General features: G+C 35.0%; 1 protein-coding gene across 2 annotated transcripts in view; it reads right to left on the bottom strand.

The window, feature by feature from the left end:
* The window catches only part of CKAP5 (cytoskeleton associated protein 5), a 116,875-nt gene that overhangs the window by 55,242 nt on the left and 42,837 nt on the right, over window positions 1–18,796 (bottom strand). For both annotated transcript variants that reach the window (XM_006896713.1, XM_006896714.1), the window contains exons 4-9: window positions 18,168–18,374; window positions 14,616–14,787; window positions 13,515–13,647; window positions 12,375–12,475; window positions 10,291–10,404; window positions 3,021–3,125 (exon numbers count right to left, since the gene is read on the bottom strand). In XM_006896713.1, the coding sequence (XP_006896775.1) occupies window positions 3,021–3,125; window positions 10,291–10,404; window positions 12,375–12,475; window positions 13,515–13,647; window positions 14,616–14,787; window positions 18,168–18,374 (832 nt within the window). The remainder of the gene's footprint in view (window positions 1–3,020; window positions 3,126–10,290; window positions 10,405–12,374; window positions 12,476–13,514; window positions 13,648–14,615; window positions 14,788–18,167; window positions 18,375–18,796) is intronic.

Below are 18,796 nucleotides of genomic sequence, written 5' to 3'. Positions count from 1 at the left end.
AAGGAGCTGCAACTACAATCCCAGAGGCACACGGTTCAAATCCACCAGATGCTCTGCTGGGAAAAGGAGGGACAATCTCCTCCTGTACCAGTCAGATCTGATTAGACGGTACACTCACACAAAAATAATAATAATAAAAAAAAAAATTTAAAAAAAAGCTAAAACTTCTTTTTACATCTAAATTATCATTCATGCATTAAATATTTATTGAATGCCTAATGTATTTATTTAGTGCAAGGTATGGCACTCAAAGTACTGCCAAAAGACAAATTCTAGTTGGGTTTTCCCCCCAGGATCCAAAAGAGACAATAAACTCAATAGCATCTAACTCCCCCACCCCAAAATAGATACAAATTATAAGGAATAAAGACTTTTCAACAGTAGGAGTTATAAATACCATAAGTCATAAATCTTAAAAGAAATTTGATGATAAATCTATACTTTTATGGAGTGTAAAGTTCAACTTCATAAATAATGACATGAAAACAATTTACAAATAGAAGAAAATAAAATTGCATCACCAGCATGGTTGTTATGTTGCTATGTATGATATAGTTTTTAAAGTATGAAATATTGGAATTATTCCTGAAGTCATACAACAAATTGTCACAAAGCTAGTAAGAACTTAAACTAGAGAGCCAGGTAATCATAAAACCATGTTTTCTCAGACTCAAATTCAAGTCAGAACTGACTCAGAACTACTATCCATTGGTTTTTCTGAGGCTGTAAATCATACAGGAGGAGATTACTCATCTTTCTCTCCTGGAGCCCCTGCTGGATTTGAACCACCATGGGAAACAACCTTTAGGTTAGGAGCAAAACTCGCTAAAAACTGTCAATAGAATTTGATTATGCAAACTAAAATGAATAAAATAAAATTAGTTTTATTAACTAGGATTCCATAAATTAACATGGATTTTACAAATTTTTTCCATCTTGAAAGTTATTTCTAATACAAATGTATTCTAATAATTTACCAAAAAACTCCTTGCCACAGAGCTGGAACCAATTCATATCTGACCTCCAGCAGGTTTTCCAAGACTATTAATCACATGAGAGGAGGCTGACCATCTTTCTCCTTCAGAGCTGCTGGTGGATTCAAACTGCCAGAGAGGCGCCACCTTTGGGTCAGCAGTGCAACTTCCTATCAATTATGACATCACAGTCCTAAAATATTCTCAGAAGCAATATAAAACTGACCAAAATACGTTTAACATGCTGGTGGCATACATATATTCATTCATATACACTATATAATAAACATTAAATATTACTGCTTATTACAAACACAGTGGCTATAATTTTTATTCCAATTTATTATTTATATATTTAAAGGATTTTTATGGGTCATTGTTTTTATTTCTCTGGTAATAACCCAGTCATCATTTAATTGGTAATTTTTTTGCTAAAATATCTGAAATTATTTTCAGCGCTATGATTAAGCAAGCTCCAAATAGCAGAACTCCAATAAAATGGTATGTAAGTCAATGAAGGCAAAGAACCAAATGCTCAAATAGTTAGGAAGTTGAATTCTATTGTTTATGAAAATAAATTTCAGGATGGCAATACATTCTAAGTCAATTAGACTAGAGTTAAAAGTCCATTAAGAGATGCCACAATAAAAGAAAATATCCTAATTTTTTTAGTTTGTTAAAACTATGGCTAAACTTAATACTCTTAATGAATGTCTCCAGTCAGTTAGTCTTAGAATAATTTAAGCAGGTATATTACCAATGTTACAAACTTTATAAAATGTCTTATGTAGACAAGTAAACTACTCTTTTAAACAGTAAAATACTAAGCATTTAAAAAAAAAAAAAAGGAACACGTCACAAATTTGTATGTCATTCTGGCAGGGGGTATGCTAATCTCTTGTACCATTCCATAGTAAGTTTGATGTCAAAGCGAGCACAACACTATACATTTTAAACTTCACTTCTGGTTTGATATTGCCTTTCTTACTCATTCTGTAAGACAAGATAATGTTGTAAGAACTAAGAACAAAGCAGGAAGAATAAAGAAATCTATTCTGAGTCATGGCAACCCTGAAGGGCAGAATAGAACTGTCCTATGTGGCTTTGAGGTTATATGGAAGCAGACTGATACATCTTTCACCCATGGAGTAGTCTGTGCGTTTGAACTGTTGACCCACTGGCTAGCAGTTGAGTGTTTATTCATTATGTCATCAGAGCTCTAGCTAAACAGGCAATTAACAAGCAAATATTTCAACTAAGTACTACAGGCTATGAGCCTGACTTCCTAAGAAAGTGAATGAATTCATCTTTATAATGCCTGAGAGTATTATGATAGATGGTGAAGAGATTGAGATTGTTAACAGCTTGAGTTTGCTTGGCTCCACAATCTACATTCCTGGTAACAGCCGCCAGGAAATCAAGAGACAAATTGCACTGGGAAAGTCTGCTGTCAGGGACCTCTCCAGAGACTGAAGAGCAACAATGTCAGTCTGGAGACTAAGGCGCACCTGATCCAGGCCACTGTCTTCACAATTGCTTGCTATGCATCAGAGAGATGGACAATGACCAGGGATGATAGAAAGAGAAATTATGTCTTTGAGCTGTGTTGCTGGACAACAGTGTTGAACTGCCAGGAGAACAAACAGGTTTGTCCTAGAGAGTGTGAAACCAGGGCTGCTCCTTAGAGGCAAGGATTCTGAGGCTTCGTGTGACATACTTTGGGCATGCTGCAGGGAGGAACCAGTCCTTGGAGAGGGAAATCATGCTTGGAAGGACAAGGGATGGAGAAAGAGAGGGAGATCATCAATGAGATGGACTGATTTAGTGACTGGGTAATAATGAGGGTAGGTGTGTCAGAGACAGAAAAGTTGACACAGGATAGATCAGGTTTCAGGACTGTCGTACACAGGGTCGCTGTGAGTTGCAAGTAACTCAACAGGACATAACAATAACCTATGCCAAAGAGCTGTTTTAAAGCATTAAGCAAACCAGCCTGCCATTGTCAATCATTTTGTTGATTTATATCTAAAAAGGAGTGTTACTTACATGCCCTGCATATTGCCCAAATTTCTTCCTTAGACCAACAGCCAGGCCTGTAAGACATTTTGCTGCCAAAGCCACCAACATGACATTGGTGTCTTTTCCAACGACCTATAAAGCAGGTGAAAAGGAAGAAATAGTTACAGGCCTGTAGAGGGGAAGTAAAGATTAGTCTCAAAGAACTCTGAAATTGATAATACAATTATGCTATTTTTTTTTTCCTGGAAGAGAAAAGATTCTTATTTAATAATATCAAAATTGGGAGCTTAGTTCCTTAGGCTTAGTCTCCCAACAGAATATACATGAAATCACATTTTCAAACTGTTAACTTTATTAGCAGTAGATTGTGTGTCAATGTTATCCATGTCCCTGATAATAGCAGAAAAGTTGGAGACTTGCTTTTTTCAAGAAACATGTATGCTGGCTTTGTTTCTGTGATAGAAACTGACAGTCTATTTCTAAAGGTCACCATAGAGAAGCAGCTCTAATATTCATACCTCAGGTGCACTGCACCAGTGGAAACTGCTGTAGGTAATTCAGAAAGTCTCTGAGGACTCTGAGTTGCAAATTCCATTGAAACAATTCCTCTGAGGAATAGTGTTCTAGCATCAGAGGTGGCATGCCTGTCCCCAGTGAGAGTCAAATTTGCAGCTGATTTCCCTCCAGCATTGCTTATAATTGTATCTCTAAACATGCACCACAAAGCCCAGCACTTAAGTAAACTAGTGTTTACAATAAACTGCATCTCTATCAATTTAGGAAGAGTGACAATGATCAGACCAGGCTTTTCTTTGATAAGATTTTATCCTGGCATATACTTGTGAAGTCAGTTGGTGTTAACAAGACCCCAAACCCTGCTCCTCACTCTGGAAAGAAGTAATGTCTCCATTCTAACTCACTCAGCATATCTATTTTAAAATATCTATAAAAGCCTTCTCTCTCCCTCCCCTCATCTCTAGTAAAACCATCCAAGAATGACTGTCTCTGAGTGTAGACTATTCCTTAGGTATTTTTAGAGTATCTTAGGCCAAATTTTCTCTGGTTTCCAATATCTGATGTTTCACCACATTAAATAACTTCTGGAACATGGCATGCAAAGAAATTCATTTTTGCACCTATGTATCTTTAAGAACTGAGGAACAGAGAAAAAGAAAAGAAATATTTATTAGAAACAAACTAAAATGTACTGCTTTGACACTAGCAAAGTTGAATAAGACAGCAAGCACCAAATGCTGATAAGGGTATGGAGAGTCTGGAACTCTCATTCACTGCTGGCAGGAATGTAAAGTGACACAAATACTATGTAAAGCACTTTGCTCTCTTAGAAAGTTGGGAATAGATCTATAATTTGATTAATCAATCTCACCACTAGGTATATATCCCAAAGTACTGTATTATAAGATACAAAGTGATAAACACACAGCAAAGAGAGGGAAACAACCCAAGTGCCTATCAACAAATGAAGGGCTTAAAAAAACTATCATACATTCACACAATGGGGTATTAAAAAAAAAAAAAAAAAAAGATAAAGAACTCATGAAACACTCCACAACATGGATGGATCTAGATGAAAGAACACTGAGTGACGTAAATCAGTCACAAAGAGCCATTATGGCATAAGACTACTGTTCTAAAAAGCTAAGGAAAAGTTTACACACAAACTCATTCTCGGATAGTTAACAAGGATGGAAGGGAGGGAGGGGAATAAAAGTTAACAGACACGATAAGGAAGGGAAAGGCAATACACAGTAAGGGGTTTATCAAACACTGCTATTAATCATATTAATTTTAACAAATGTTAAAAAACAAATGATTATATGATTGAATAAAACCAATAGGACTTATTAACTTTCACAAAAATAAATAAACCAACAAACCCTACTGTTATGGAGTTCTGACTCAGCAATCTTCTTCTAGAATTCTGAGTCTGTAAAACTTTATGTGAGATTGTCCATTTTTTTCCCATTGAGCAGCTGGTGGATTCAAACTGATGACCTTTAGTTTAGCAGCCCAATACATTATACACTATGCAACCACAGCTCCTAGAATCAAACTAGGCACTACTACTATACTTTTTTCTTTTTTTACTACTATACTTTTGTAGGTGCTTTATAATTCTTATTTAATTTCTACTCAAACCCTATGGGTTCTATTTTTATTATCATAAAAAACTAAGTAGAGATTAAACTTCTCAGGGTTGCAATGCTCACAAATAGTGTTATGAGTCAAATCCAGGTCTGTTTGTTCTTATTACTATTAAAGTTTGTGGAAGAAAAAAACCTCTTCCTTTTTTTTCTGTACTTAAACTCATGTGCTTGTAAATATTCTCAATATTTTTTCCTTAATAAAAACCTTTCAGACATGATTTCAGTGCTAAAAATCTTACTTAGAATCTAAACTACATATATATCTGAGAACAGTAATGAAAATCTTGACAGGCTACACTCCAACAAAGGAAAATTATTATTTAATGAATGGGACATCAGTACTATTGTATAATGGAACTCTGCTGGTGCAGGGATAAGGCATTGGACTGATTACCAAAAGCAAGACGTTTGAACCCACATCCAGCTGGTGGAGGAATGATAAATACTTTCATAAAAACTTACAGCCTTGAGTGTAACAATGAATGAATGGAAACCCAAAATCTCTGTAAATGTTCATTAAAATTAATAAAATTTAGTAAAAACAAAACCAAAAAACTTACAGCCTTGGAAATCCTTTAAGGCAGTTCTACTTTGTCCTTCTTGGTCACTATGTGTCCAAATTAGACTCAGTGGCAATGAATTTTATTTTCATATAACTCAAAAGGTGATTTTTTTATATTTCCAATTTAAAAACCCTAATTTCATCCATTCTGAGGTGAATACCACTCAGTGGGAGCTATGCCCACCCTTGATACCTACGATTATTATGTTAAGTATTGAAGATCCTATGAACTTTAGTTCAAGATGGCAAAGGTTTGAAAACTTATATAAAATGAATGATGAACCAGGCACCCCAATATAATTTCAGCTTGTCAATACTCACTATCTCAGATCAGAGTCTGCTTATACAAGTAGTTCTAAATTGGAAAACAGGGGTGTGAAAGAGAAGCATTTATTTCTTTAAAACAGAATAGAAAGGGTATTTTACTCAATAAATAAGAAAATTCAGTGATTTATGTTCTACAATGGAGAAAAAAGCTTGACCTTACCATCTCAGTTTAACCCAACAATGGAAAATTCTCTAGAATTAAAACTAGTGTCACTCACTCTCTTATTACTTTGAACCTATCATGATTCCACTCTCTTGTTAACCTGAGCCTTCACTGCTAAAACACAATGTGATTTTTAAGTAATTATATATTAGTATTTATCTTTAATTAGTATCTAATTTACCAGCTAATAGCAATCAAAACAAAACCAAGGGCTATTTTGGCAGAGGGAAAAGGGGGGGGGGAATCAATGAAACCAAACATGAATTACTATGTTTAGCAAACTATGATAAATACAAAGCAATAATTCAGGGGGGGTGGGAACATAGAGCAAGTGAAAAAGAGTTAATTTCACATGGGAAATCTGGAAATTAAATAATGAAAAAAAATCTCAAAAAATAATGCCCAAAACCAATCAGCAAAGCCAAAGATGATATTTTGAGAGAGTGGTGGGATATGATGGTGGTAAAGTATATAAAATATGCTCAATTAGGTTAAAACCCAGAAAGAAGACCGTATACCACAGCCAATTTTAAAACGGTTGTTGTTATAGTTGATCCTCCAGTGGGTTTTCAGAGGTAGTGTATCCTAAGGGAAGAAACAGCCCATCTTTCTTCCACAGAGTAGCCGGTGGATTCAAACAGTGTGCTTTGGGGCTCGCAGCCAACTTCTTACCACTAAGCCAGGAGAGCTCCCCTATTTAAAAAGTAGTAGCTCTTTATTATTTTTATAAAAGTAGGGGAGGGAGAAGAGGAAATTAGTGAGATTATTTTATCTAGTCCATGGAGAAGAGAGATTTATGGACAAAAAGGGGATCAGTTTGCATTCTTATTCCTTCATTTTTCTTTCTCTTTCTTCCATGTTACCATTTCCTCATTTTCTCTATGTCTCTCTTAGGTAAATATATAGAGAAGTTTGTATGTTTATCTATACATGTAAATAAAACCAGGTATAATATATAAAATACAATGTCTCACATTATTTTATCTAACTGAGGCTAACTTTTTACGGTTTTAAATATCTTAGCCATAAAATAAAGTTTATTTTCACTTATTTGTAACTACTGACAGATTCTCTCCACCTTACTACATGAAAAAAGCAAAGAAGTTTCTATGGTGCCCTAGACTTCACCGAAATCGATTGAGTTTATCTACCCAAATTTGTGGGAGGATGGACAATTTCCTCCTTTGCAATTTATTGCCTCTGAAAATCTGATGGAGGGTCAGCAATGGGTCAGTTCTGATTTGATGGCATACAACTACCACCGCTGCCACCACCTAAATTTAGGGAACTCTGATAGCCTAGTGGTAAGAAGCTTTGCTGCAATCCCAAAGGCAGATAGTACAAACCCACTAGCTGCTTCTCAGGAGAAAGGATAACGGGCAATCTCCTCCCTTGAGATTTATTACCCCTGAAAACTTGCTGGAGGGTCAGCTATAAGTTTCAACTCAAAACAAACAATAATAACTCAAATTTAAATGCACACCCCTCTTTGAATATAAGCAGTAAGAGAATACATTTCTATTGATAGTCCCAGTGAAATCACAGGAATGTTTTATTTGGAGATCTATATTCTAAGGAAATGGCATACCAAATGCTTCCTCCTCCTAACTCCAACTCACAGAAATCCTATCTATAGAACAAAGCAGAACTGCCCTATAGGGTTTCCACAAATCTGTAAATCTTTTATGGAAGCAGACCACCACATTATTCTGCACAGTAGTGCTGGTGGGTTCAAACTGCTGATTTTTTGGTTAGCAGCAGAACATTTAATCCACTGCACTACTGAGGGGACACCTTATGTGACACACATTGAAAATTCAGTGACAGAACAATAATAAGACTTTGGCTAAAAAAAATCACAAGCTGAAATAATTAACCAAGAATCAGAAGTTATTTTCACAGGCTGCTCGAATCTCACTTCCTTCTAGTGCCGTCTATTCTTCTTTCTCCCATTCTTCCCACCCACAACCCAGGTTTTCATTCAGGGCACTTCACTTTTAAATAATCTTTCCTACACTCGTGGCTCTTTAAGATGGCAGGCTAATGACTGAACAAAGGTTATCAGATCTCTATTTCAAGTCTCATTTGAAGCAAAGAATAGTAAGGTCAACTATAAGAACTACTTACATATGTACATACAATTAAAGGCTAATTTCCTCACATTTTTTTTTGTTTTCTTCCTTGTATTCACTTTATGGTAGTTCTCCAAATTAGAGATTTATGATATTTACACCCTTCTTTATGCATGGTGGTGGTGTTGCTGTTGATTGCTGTCAAGTTGAGCACAACTCATAGCAACTCTATAAACAAAAGACCTACTAATGTGTTTCCACAATTATCATCGTTTCTTCAAGTTCATACATAGTTTCCAGAGGCATGTGGTTTAGGAAGTAGATGTCACTCCTGCTTCCAAACCTGTTTATAACTGGGAACTCCAAGAAAAACTGTCTACATTGGGAAACCATTATGGTATTTGATATCCCAATGGCACAATGATCAGCATCACAGCAAACCCAGATTACTTCATACAGCACATTGACAAAGAGTGATGTACAAAGTGGAAGAATGTTCCTCCAAATATAACACTAGTCTTACTTAGCAGTAGTTAAGTGTCATCAAGTCAAATAAAACTAATATTGACCTTTGACATTGTTCTTTAATTAACATAATTTCTGTGCATTCTGAGTTTCCCGAGTAAAAGAATGTTTTTTTTAAAAAAATTAATTTTAATGAAAGTTTACCAAGACTTAGGGTTGTTTTTTAAAGCTTAACAGCTGTTTTATTAAGGGAGCTTCTGGGCAAGGTTCCTTTGTCTGGAAAGAGAGGCCAAGAAGTTCTATTTAGGATATATTTGGGTGTGTTTTTATAGCAGGCCCTTCAGGGATGGGGAAGTGTAAGGAGGGACATTCCATTGTGTGTTCTAGCTATTTCCTGTTGAATAAGCAGAGATTTGGGGCTCAGAGGCTGAATTGAATTGGTCTGGGATCAGTATCCAGGGGAGAATATTGATGTAGTAGCAGCTGGTTCACTGTTAAGTTGGTCATTTCTTTTATCCTGGCAGCAGAGATACTATCATCAGAAAGGTGATTTTCCCAAGGCAATGCCTATCCACTGCACTCTAGATGTGCTGACCCAACTGTGGGAGCCTCTACTACATAATGTGTGGTAGCTGAAGACTGTTCTTGCTTTCTCCAAAGGGAGCTCCAGTGGCCCAGTGCCAAAGAAGCTGCACTGCAATCCTGAAGTTCACCACATGCCCTGTTGAAAAAGGAGGGGTGATTCCCTCCTGTGCCAATAGCAATTTTTTTTTTTAAAAAAGCTAAAACTCTTCCTTCTACCATTCTAATCTTCTGCTACTTGAGCTTGAATTTACAAAAAATTGTTTTTTTTAAAAAAATAGTCTTCAATCATGTGAATATAGTAAAAAAGATGTTTTCAGATTTGTTCTCAACTTCTAGGACTATCCTCACAGACTTCATCTATACTGACAGATAATACAAAAGGTTACTTAAAACTAACACAAAAAAATCAACCCACAGAATTCAATGTGGATAGAATGAAGCAATACTAAATGAATATTTTCTAAAATGTTTATATCTTATTCATAACTTGCCTGCTTTATGGCTACGTATTTTCACAATCATTGTTTCATATGCTGATATTATCTAGATGGTACCATCTGGTAGTCAACCAAAAAATTCTCCATATTTAATATTTTTCCATTAAATTAATTTAAATAGCACATCCAACAGAATTATAAAATTGGAGTATTTGACTTTAAATTGGCAAGACTTCTTTTTACTTGATTTTACAGACTATACAAATAGCACACTTACAGCAATCATAAGTAAAAAATAAAAACTTTCCCTCCCAACAAACCTAGGATAATAATCTAGATAATCTTTCAAGAATATACATCTATAATTTTTAAAAAAGCACTAAGAGTTTTCTTAAAACAGTATATCCCAAAAGCTTTTTGCACAAAATGTTTCTGTGATAAAAAGATTACTGATGAAGAAAAATTCAATATCCTTCTCTGTATTCCAAGGACATCAAGCTTTAACACTTCACAATTACCTTCTTTAATGCTTTCACTAAGTCTGCATAATCGCCTGCTTCCAGTTTGGGATTTTTCACGAGTACTTCTACAGCCTCCAGAGCTTCTTTTCTTTCTTGCCATTTTTTTGCCTCCTACCACAGATAAAGAAATAGTAACATCATTTAGAGGAAGGAACATATGACAGAATGAAAGTCTATTCCTTAAACAAATAAAACCCCAAACAAACATAAAGAAAAAAAGCAAGCCTATTTCTTATACTCTAGTAAACCAAATATAGAGTTTTTTAAAACTTTTACTAAAGCTAGTTTAAGAACAGATCATAGGGGAGCTCTGGTGGCCTAGTGGCAAGGAGCTGCAACTACAATCCCAGTGGCTCACGGTTCGAATCCACCAGATGCTCTGCCGGGAAAAGGAGGGACAATCTCCTCCTGTACCAGTCAGTCAGATCTGATTTGACGGTACACTCACACACACACACACACACACACACAAAAGAACAGATCATAAAACCATGTACCCAACTAGAATGCTGTTTATATACATATACATATATTTTGTTTGTGTGCAAAGGTATTTTATAAGATTTCATATCACTAAAGTTTGAGATTAAGTAAATAGATTGAGGTGCCCTTCACTTTATTCCTCTTTATTTTGTAGGCAAATGTTACAAAGTAGGTGCTAAACAGAAAACAAAAATAATGTTTTTAGCCCATTTTACTGTACCATAAATACAAGAGTAGAATTTCCATAAGACAACACTGAAAAGACCAGTCAGAAAATAATGTTCTCATAATTAACACCAAAGGGTTCTAATTTTACAATTAGTTCATTCAATATCTAGCAATCCTTTTCCTTTATGGCCAGAAAGAAAAGTACAATACACTTTCCTGGAGACCAAATAATTTGTACAACAGTTTGTACACCTATTATTTTATACAATTAGGGATATAAAGACAATGACAAACTCACAGATCAAGAGTACCTCATACTGTAATTCAATTTATCATATATGCTATAAATAAAAAAGTAAGATATTAAAGGAACTTACAACAGAGCTAGCAAGATCTTGAATTACTTAACTAGTATTAAAGGAAATGCGTAAGTTGCTTTAGTAACATAGCAAGAAAGTCTCCTAAAAAAAAGCAATGCTTAAGATGAAATATGAAAGGATGAGAAGTTTAACCAGGTGAACAGAGAGAGATGAATGTCACCGGCAGAAAGAACAGCAAATACTAAGTCCTGAGTTTTCAAAACTCAAGCAGAGTGCATTACATACGGGGAGAGGTATAGTGTGGTTAAAGCATGGAGAATGAAAGCAAATATACATGACTGGAAGATGGGCATGGAGGGCAGGTCTAAGGTTGCAAATGCGTGCAAGCCACTGACAGGTTTCAATTAGGAAACAGTGTTGGGAAATTTGTATTTTCAAAAAAGATACTCCTAATTATACTGTAAAATATGGATGGGAGGAGACAGAGTTTCATAAGAAGAATAGCACATACTTGGAGTAAGTGATAATAGTAAAGTTTGGGATAAGGTGCTTCTCAAATAGAGATTTTATCTCCCAAGTAATATCCCAAGTGATATTCAACAATATATAAAAATACTTTTTATTCGTTATTTTGGTGAGAGAGAACACAGAATTATTAATATCTATGTAATAGGTGTAATCACCGGCAGACCAGAGATACTGCAAAATATCCTACAATGGAAAAAGACTACAACCTCAAAACAAAAAATTTTAACATTCTGACAAAATCAAAATGTCAACAGTATCAAGGTCAAGAAACCCTATGTGCCAAGTAGTGGCAGTGGAGATGGAAGAAATAAGATAAATTTGAGAGCTAACAAAAGACAGCAAGGAAAAGGGAAAAGTCAAGAATAATCTGTTTTTTGTGTGTTGGGTTTTTTTTAATAATCTGTTTTTTTAAGACATATGGGGGAAAAGTACTCCAGTAGGTGTATATATTAATTACTACTGGAGCAAAGAAACAATTCACTGTGGAGAGACAGAACAGGAGTATGAGACAAGAGCTCAGCAGAGTGTTCTCTAATTCTACTAAAGCAGTAATTTTAAAAGAAAAGTTTAACTGCTACTTACAATTTTGTCATAAAAGTCTTTGGGAAGTTTGGAAAGGATTTCAACTGCTTCTAAGAGCTCATAAGCATCTATCTGTTGCACTTCTTCACCACTGTCACCACCTGCCAGGAGGAAAAAGAAAACAAACCTTAAAAATGGAAGGAATGTTGTATTTATTTTGGAGCTTATTTTTCCAATATAATTTTATTAGCTATTATTTCACTTTGCTTTATAGATGGGTGGGAATATGCAAATAAAGCATATTAGTCTAACCACAAGAGGACTAGTTCCCTACATCCCACCCAAGGATTGGCCAGTCTCAACAATCTACAAGGAGATTGCTAGGCTTGCCATTGAATTGAACAAGACAGCAGCAAGAAACAGATCTTCTGGTGCCACTGAAGAGAAAGTAAGAAAATGTAGGACGCCCTCCCTGCTCCAGCTGTATCTATGGTAACAACACCTATGGCCAAACTGGAGACATGACATGAGATGGGACCTTCTAGGGGGGAAAGACAATATTGGCAGGACTGAGAACTTTGTTCAACAATTAGGAGTGGGAAGCCAATATTGGCAGGATTGAGAACTTGGGACCACTGGCCAAAAAGCTTGAGGCTGAGGTGCTTAAGTACATATTTCAGGAGCTATCTTGACAACATTCTGTTATTAATTTGGATTATAACTTTTTTAATTTCCCAGTTCTGTGTGGATTTTGAACCCAATAAAGCAGCAAGATTTGTGTTGAGATGAGTGGAAAGAGGCATGGGAGAATGGGACCTATCTGATCTTATGGGAACTGGTTTTCTGTTATTGATGCTGTTGACAGGAACAGTTCTCCTTTGTGAACTTATTAAAGGTCAGATACAGCCACCTCCACATAGCTCTTGCTCGTCTTACATTAATCAAAGAGCAATTAATCCTTTCACAGAATGATAACATTCTGTTATCATTACAATTATATTTATAATTATATTATATTTATAAATATTTATATTTATAATTATATTATAATTACAATTATAATCTATCTGTTATAGATACAATCTACAATTTCTATTTCATTCAATGGCAGGCCTACAAACTGTGCCTACTGCACAGGTTCTTTTGTCAGTCCCAGTTTTTGCTTATTTATACAAAAAACACTACTAAAACTTGGCTTACCTCCCTCAGCATCTTCATCGGCAGACTGTTGCTGCTCCAATTTAGCTTCTAGTTCTTGTTGGGAACGTAGAAACCGAGTTGGTTTAGGAGCACCTGTTGGCAGTTTGACCCATTCTTCTTCTAGTTCTTTCAACTGCAAAATTCAGAAACTACATTTGAAACAAGTCTTTATTACTGTTCTTAGAAAACATAATTTACTGAACCAAATTTCTTATATATGTGGCTGCAAGGAAGCTCTGACTGAAAGAGTTTCAATCACTTCTGGAGCATTCAAGAGCTGGACAAAGAATAAGGATGACAGAAGAATTGACATCTTTGAGCTGTGGTGTTGGAGAAAAGTACTGAACATCCCACAGACTGTCAAAAAGAACCAACAGGCACGTCTCGAAGAAGGTGCAGCCAGAGTTGTCCTTGGAGTCAAAACTAACAAAGCTTTGTCTCACATACTTTGGGCATGTTGCTAGGACAGGTTATTATTCCTTGGCGAGACAACATGCTTGGAAAGGTGGAGGGTCAGCAAAAGAGAGGAAGACTCTTCAACCAGATGAACTTACACAGTGACTGCAGCAATGGGCTTGAGTATATCGGAGATTGTGAGGATGGCACTGGACTGGACTGAGTTCAGATCTGTTGCTCATTGGGTCACTATGTGTCACACTCTACTTCACAGCAACTACCAAAAGGTAGCTGAGATGGCCTAGTGGTAACAAGTTACACTGCCAACATGAAGGCATGCTATTGAAATCCACCAACAGAAAGATGGGCAATCTCCTCTCCTGCCATTTAAAGACTCTGAAAACCCACTGGAAGGTCAGCTATGAGTTAGTTGTGACTTGAAGACACACAACAACAGAACAACTGAGAAAAGATAAACTGAAATTATACATATTTTATATATTGCATAGCTTAAGTAAAATTAACTTGCAATTATCATACAGAAGACATATATTTAAAAACTGAGAGAAAAGAATAAATTGCATTTCTGAGGAAGCCTTTAATGGCTCATAAATTAAGGGAAATGTGCATTAGACCACCTTTTCCAAAACAAATTGTCTTTAAACTAGATATATGTAAAGACAAAAAAAAACCTTTATGCCTTACCTGGACAGAATTTATATTTTGTAATGGGGGTCTCAGAGCATCCCGAATCCATCTGTATATCTCCACAGCAATTAGTTTGGCTTCATCGCGAACAGCCTTCTCTCGAGACTCAAAGAGTTTTGGCAACACTTTGATAATTGGCTTAAGCAAGATAATTTTTGAGCCAAATTCACTAGAAAAATTGGGGGGGATTATCAACACACAATAGGCTTGGGTTAATTAAATGTTAGCTTTTATTCACTCAAATACGTATCTATAATTATATATCAATAAAGTGATACAGGTTTGGTTTTGTTGGATTTTTTCCAAGGAATCAAAAAGAATATAACTATGCTTATATATAAGTATTATTCTTCAAAGGGGCTCAAAATAGTAACAGCATTGAAAAACTAAACCTTCTAGATAACCAAGATAAGAGTGATTCAAATCTATAAAGGTCTAGTGCTTAGATAATATCTCTTTTTTAACTTGCTGTGTGCCATCGAATCAGATCCGATTGGCACAGGAGACGCCCCCTCCTTCTCCAGTGGAGCATTTATTTGATTCAAACCATGCAACCTTCAGGATTGCAGCACAGCTTTTTGTCTCTAAGTTCCCTTAGAACTTACATATCTTAAACATTACTTAAAATCTTAAATACTGAGTAAAATTATAAGTCAGTTAATAAATATTTAGGATATAAACAAAATGTACTTTTAATAAATTCGTAATAATTCTTTAAATTAAGAATATTCACTCGATCAGATAACTAATCCTGGTAGTATGTTTTTGTTCTCGACTATACAACGATCAGACTACAACCTCAGGCAACTTAAATCTCTTTGCTTCCATTTCTTATGGGGATAAACAGTTGTATATGGACTTTTTTTAAAAAAGAGAACAAATATTTATCTCCATATATTTACTACTTAAATTATTTTAAAGTTTCCAATGTGTGGATTTTAACTTTCTAATGTCTCTGCTTTTTTAAAAAAAAAAGAAAAATTATTCTTTTGTATGGTTGAATCAGATTCTACTGGCACAAGAGGTGACTGTCCCTCCTTCTCCAAGAGCATCTGGTAAATTCGAACTGTGTGTCTTCAAGATTGCAGCGCAGTTTCTTACCACTAGGCCACCAGAGCTTCCCAAGTTTCTAATGTCAATGCTATTAGTTTTGAGTATTTACTTCTGGAGCAGGAGAAATTTAGTTATAAAAGAACATGTCAATTTTGGATGAGAAGCAGGCTCTATATATATTATTGATTTTATATGTACAGCTAGGTATGCAATAAAATTTTTCTGTAATAGATATTCTATCAGGTTAAAGAAATGAAACGGTAAAAAACACTTTCCCTAAAAAGTTATTTTTAACAAGATACTCAGCAGTATAATAGTTTAAGTATGGACATCATAACATGAAAATAAACAAGATGATCTCTAAGATTTCCTTTAAAGTGTCCTTAATTTTAGTAGATGGGAGGAGAATCCATTTTAACTTAGCACAGTTGACCTGGAGAGTTAAAAGGGAAACAGGAACTCAGCAACGGTGAGGACGGTACAGGACCAGGGAAGTGTTTTGTTCGGTTGTAAGGTCAATATGAGTTAAAGCAGATTTGATGGTCCCCATCAACAACAGTCTCCCTCCGTGAGGAGTTCAAAAGGTCTGCAGTTCAAACCTACTAACCATTCCACAAAAGAAAGATGCTGACAGCCTGTTTCTGTAAACATTTACAGTCTTGGAAACTTTATAGGGCAATTCTATAGGGTGGCTCAATGGTAGTAGGCTTGATGTTTTATTTCATATTCCTTTATATGTCTATTGTTATATTTGATTTTTTTTTTAATTTCTCTAACCTAATCTACTTCCAAAAGAAAAAAATTTTTAAAAAGGTAGAATAGGTCTACATTGAAAAGCAGACCTCTTAACAAAATAAAAGCTAATTTTGCTATTAAACATACTATTGTTGGGGGTGGAGTGTGTTCTAGAAGCTTGTACAGAATGTCAACAAAATGCTTCTGTCTCTAGTGCTACCACTAATAGGAGACACTGGAACCTAGGACTTAGTAGTTTGGTTCCAAGAATCTTTGGGGCCCTCAAGACCAATCTAGTTCCAGAGAACTTTTAGAGATCCTGAGATGCTTCAGGATAAGTAATGAACCATACAGGAAGGGTCTAAAAACATCTAAACAGAAAACAAAAGAAGATATATTTAATGAGTCCATTCCCTACCTTTATTCTTCCCAGTAAACTTAAAATTGAAATAATCCCAATTCAGCACATTCCAGATTACAAACTTGTAATTAAATTAAAAGATCCATTACTAATAAATTCAGAACAAACTTAACGGCTATGCACTCTCCTGACTGGCAAATTAATTCATAAGACCTCTAAAATTTTACTATCCATAAAATTTCATAATGTCTATCATATCATAATAGACTAAAAACAAGGGGAAATTTATTACACAAAAACTTAAGTGAAAATCAAATTATAAAAAAAGAACATCAAGAACCAAGCAAATGATAATATAAAATGTATAAATTGAAGATTAACTCTAGTAGAAACTCATTGCCATCAAGTCTGAACAAAGTCATAGCTGATCCTCTAATAGATAATCAGAGGAGGAGATTCAAGAACTGTGACACTTTCATCTATAATAAACACCAAAGTAAACATTTTCTCCAAGATGTTAGGTCATAAATCACAAAAAAGTCAAGTTTGAAAGATCTTCACTCTGATAGGTAATTTAGGATTCAGAGTGCTTTCTAAAACATTTCCTGTGGTACTACTGGGGATATCATATTACATTAGAAAACCTAAACTTTATTGCTATCGAGTTGGAATCCAATGTTGTAAGCTGCCAGGGATGAAAAAGTCCATCTCTCTCTAGCAGAGTTGCTGGTAAATTTGAAACGACTTGACAGATGTAGCCTTTGAGTTACCAGCACAACTCCCTGAAGACTACACCACCAAGGTTCCCCTACCAGATTAGAATAACTACTAAAATCAGAACAAACAACTGATTTAATTCAGATTTCCACAGTACATTACAGTCACTTTTTCTTAAAAAATGTCTCGTTCATTAAAAACTTCACTGCTAAACAGCAAGAGATTTTAGAACTGAAAAGAACTTATTAAATAAAAATTATTTTTCGTTTGCAGTTGTGGTCCTCTGAAGACACAAAGCATTTGATTCTACTTTTCTATTTTAATTAACACATCAAAATACAAAAATTTAAACTTAAAGATAGCAAGATCAAAGAGCTGTCTAAATATCTGAAGGGTCCATTTCCAAGAGAAAAACAAAGCAATTATTTGGAGAAGTCATAACACTTCCTTCACACCTTCATTAGGAAAAAACTTAAACAAAATAGCTATGTGGCACACTTGAAGGATTAAATTACTCACTAGAAAGTGCCATACCAGAAGAACAAGTTAGCTTTTCCAGGTTGGTCTCTTGGTGGTTATAGTATACCAAGTTAAGTCCAGTAGTTTTCATTTCTGTTTAAAGCAGGATGCAAATTCTGATTGAAATACAGCTATTAATAAAATTAAAGCAACAAAAGTCTTACCTTAAGGCCTTCCTCAATGTCTCTATACAGGCCACTATGATCTTGGGGTTCTTATTATCCAGGCCCTTCAGGAGCTCTTCTTGCACAGTCTCTCCTTTCTCAATCTCTATGTACATCAGACAGATCTCTATGCCTAGCTCCTTGGCTTTGGCTTTAGGCTGGTTGAACACTTTACTTACGACTCCTGACACAACTTCTCCTGTAGTTCTGTAATTTAGATTATAAACAATAACTATAGTTATCACTAGCCTCATTAAAAACAAAAAAAAAATCACTATTTGATTGAAAAAGATCATATAAAAGGATAAATTCTCAGAAATAAATAAGTATCTAAATTTTTAAGTTATGTACATTTTAAAAGACTTAAACAAGCTTTAAAGTTGTTTTTGTAACATACCAACTCATATTTATGTCAAAATGCAAGCTATAAAAGTTTAAGATTTGTTACAGCAAAGAAATAGAACTAAGGATTTTAACTGTTTATAAAATGTAGAACAGTCAAATAAGCAAGCAAAAAACTCTTGTCAAAGAAAACTATTAGGTATTTCTCTATGCACATTTAGATACAGATATGCAGATAATTTTATGAAACTAGGATTACAATGTACTTTTTAAAAAAAAATTATTAT

This window comes from Elephantulus edwardii, unplaced genomic scaffold, assembly GCF_000299155.1.
Source record: "Elephantulus edwardii isolate Elephantulus edwardi_28Jun2011 unplaced genomic scaffold, EleEdw1.0 scaffold00189, whole genome shotgun sequence".
Taxonomy (NCBI): Eukaryota; Metazoa; Chordata; class Mammalia; order Macroscelidea; family Macroscelididae; genus Elephantulus; species Elephantulus edwardii.
Note: the sequence above shows the minus strand (reverse complement) of the source record. Positions and strands in the feature narration are given on the sequence as shown.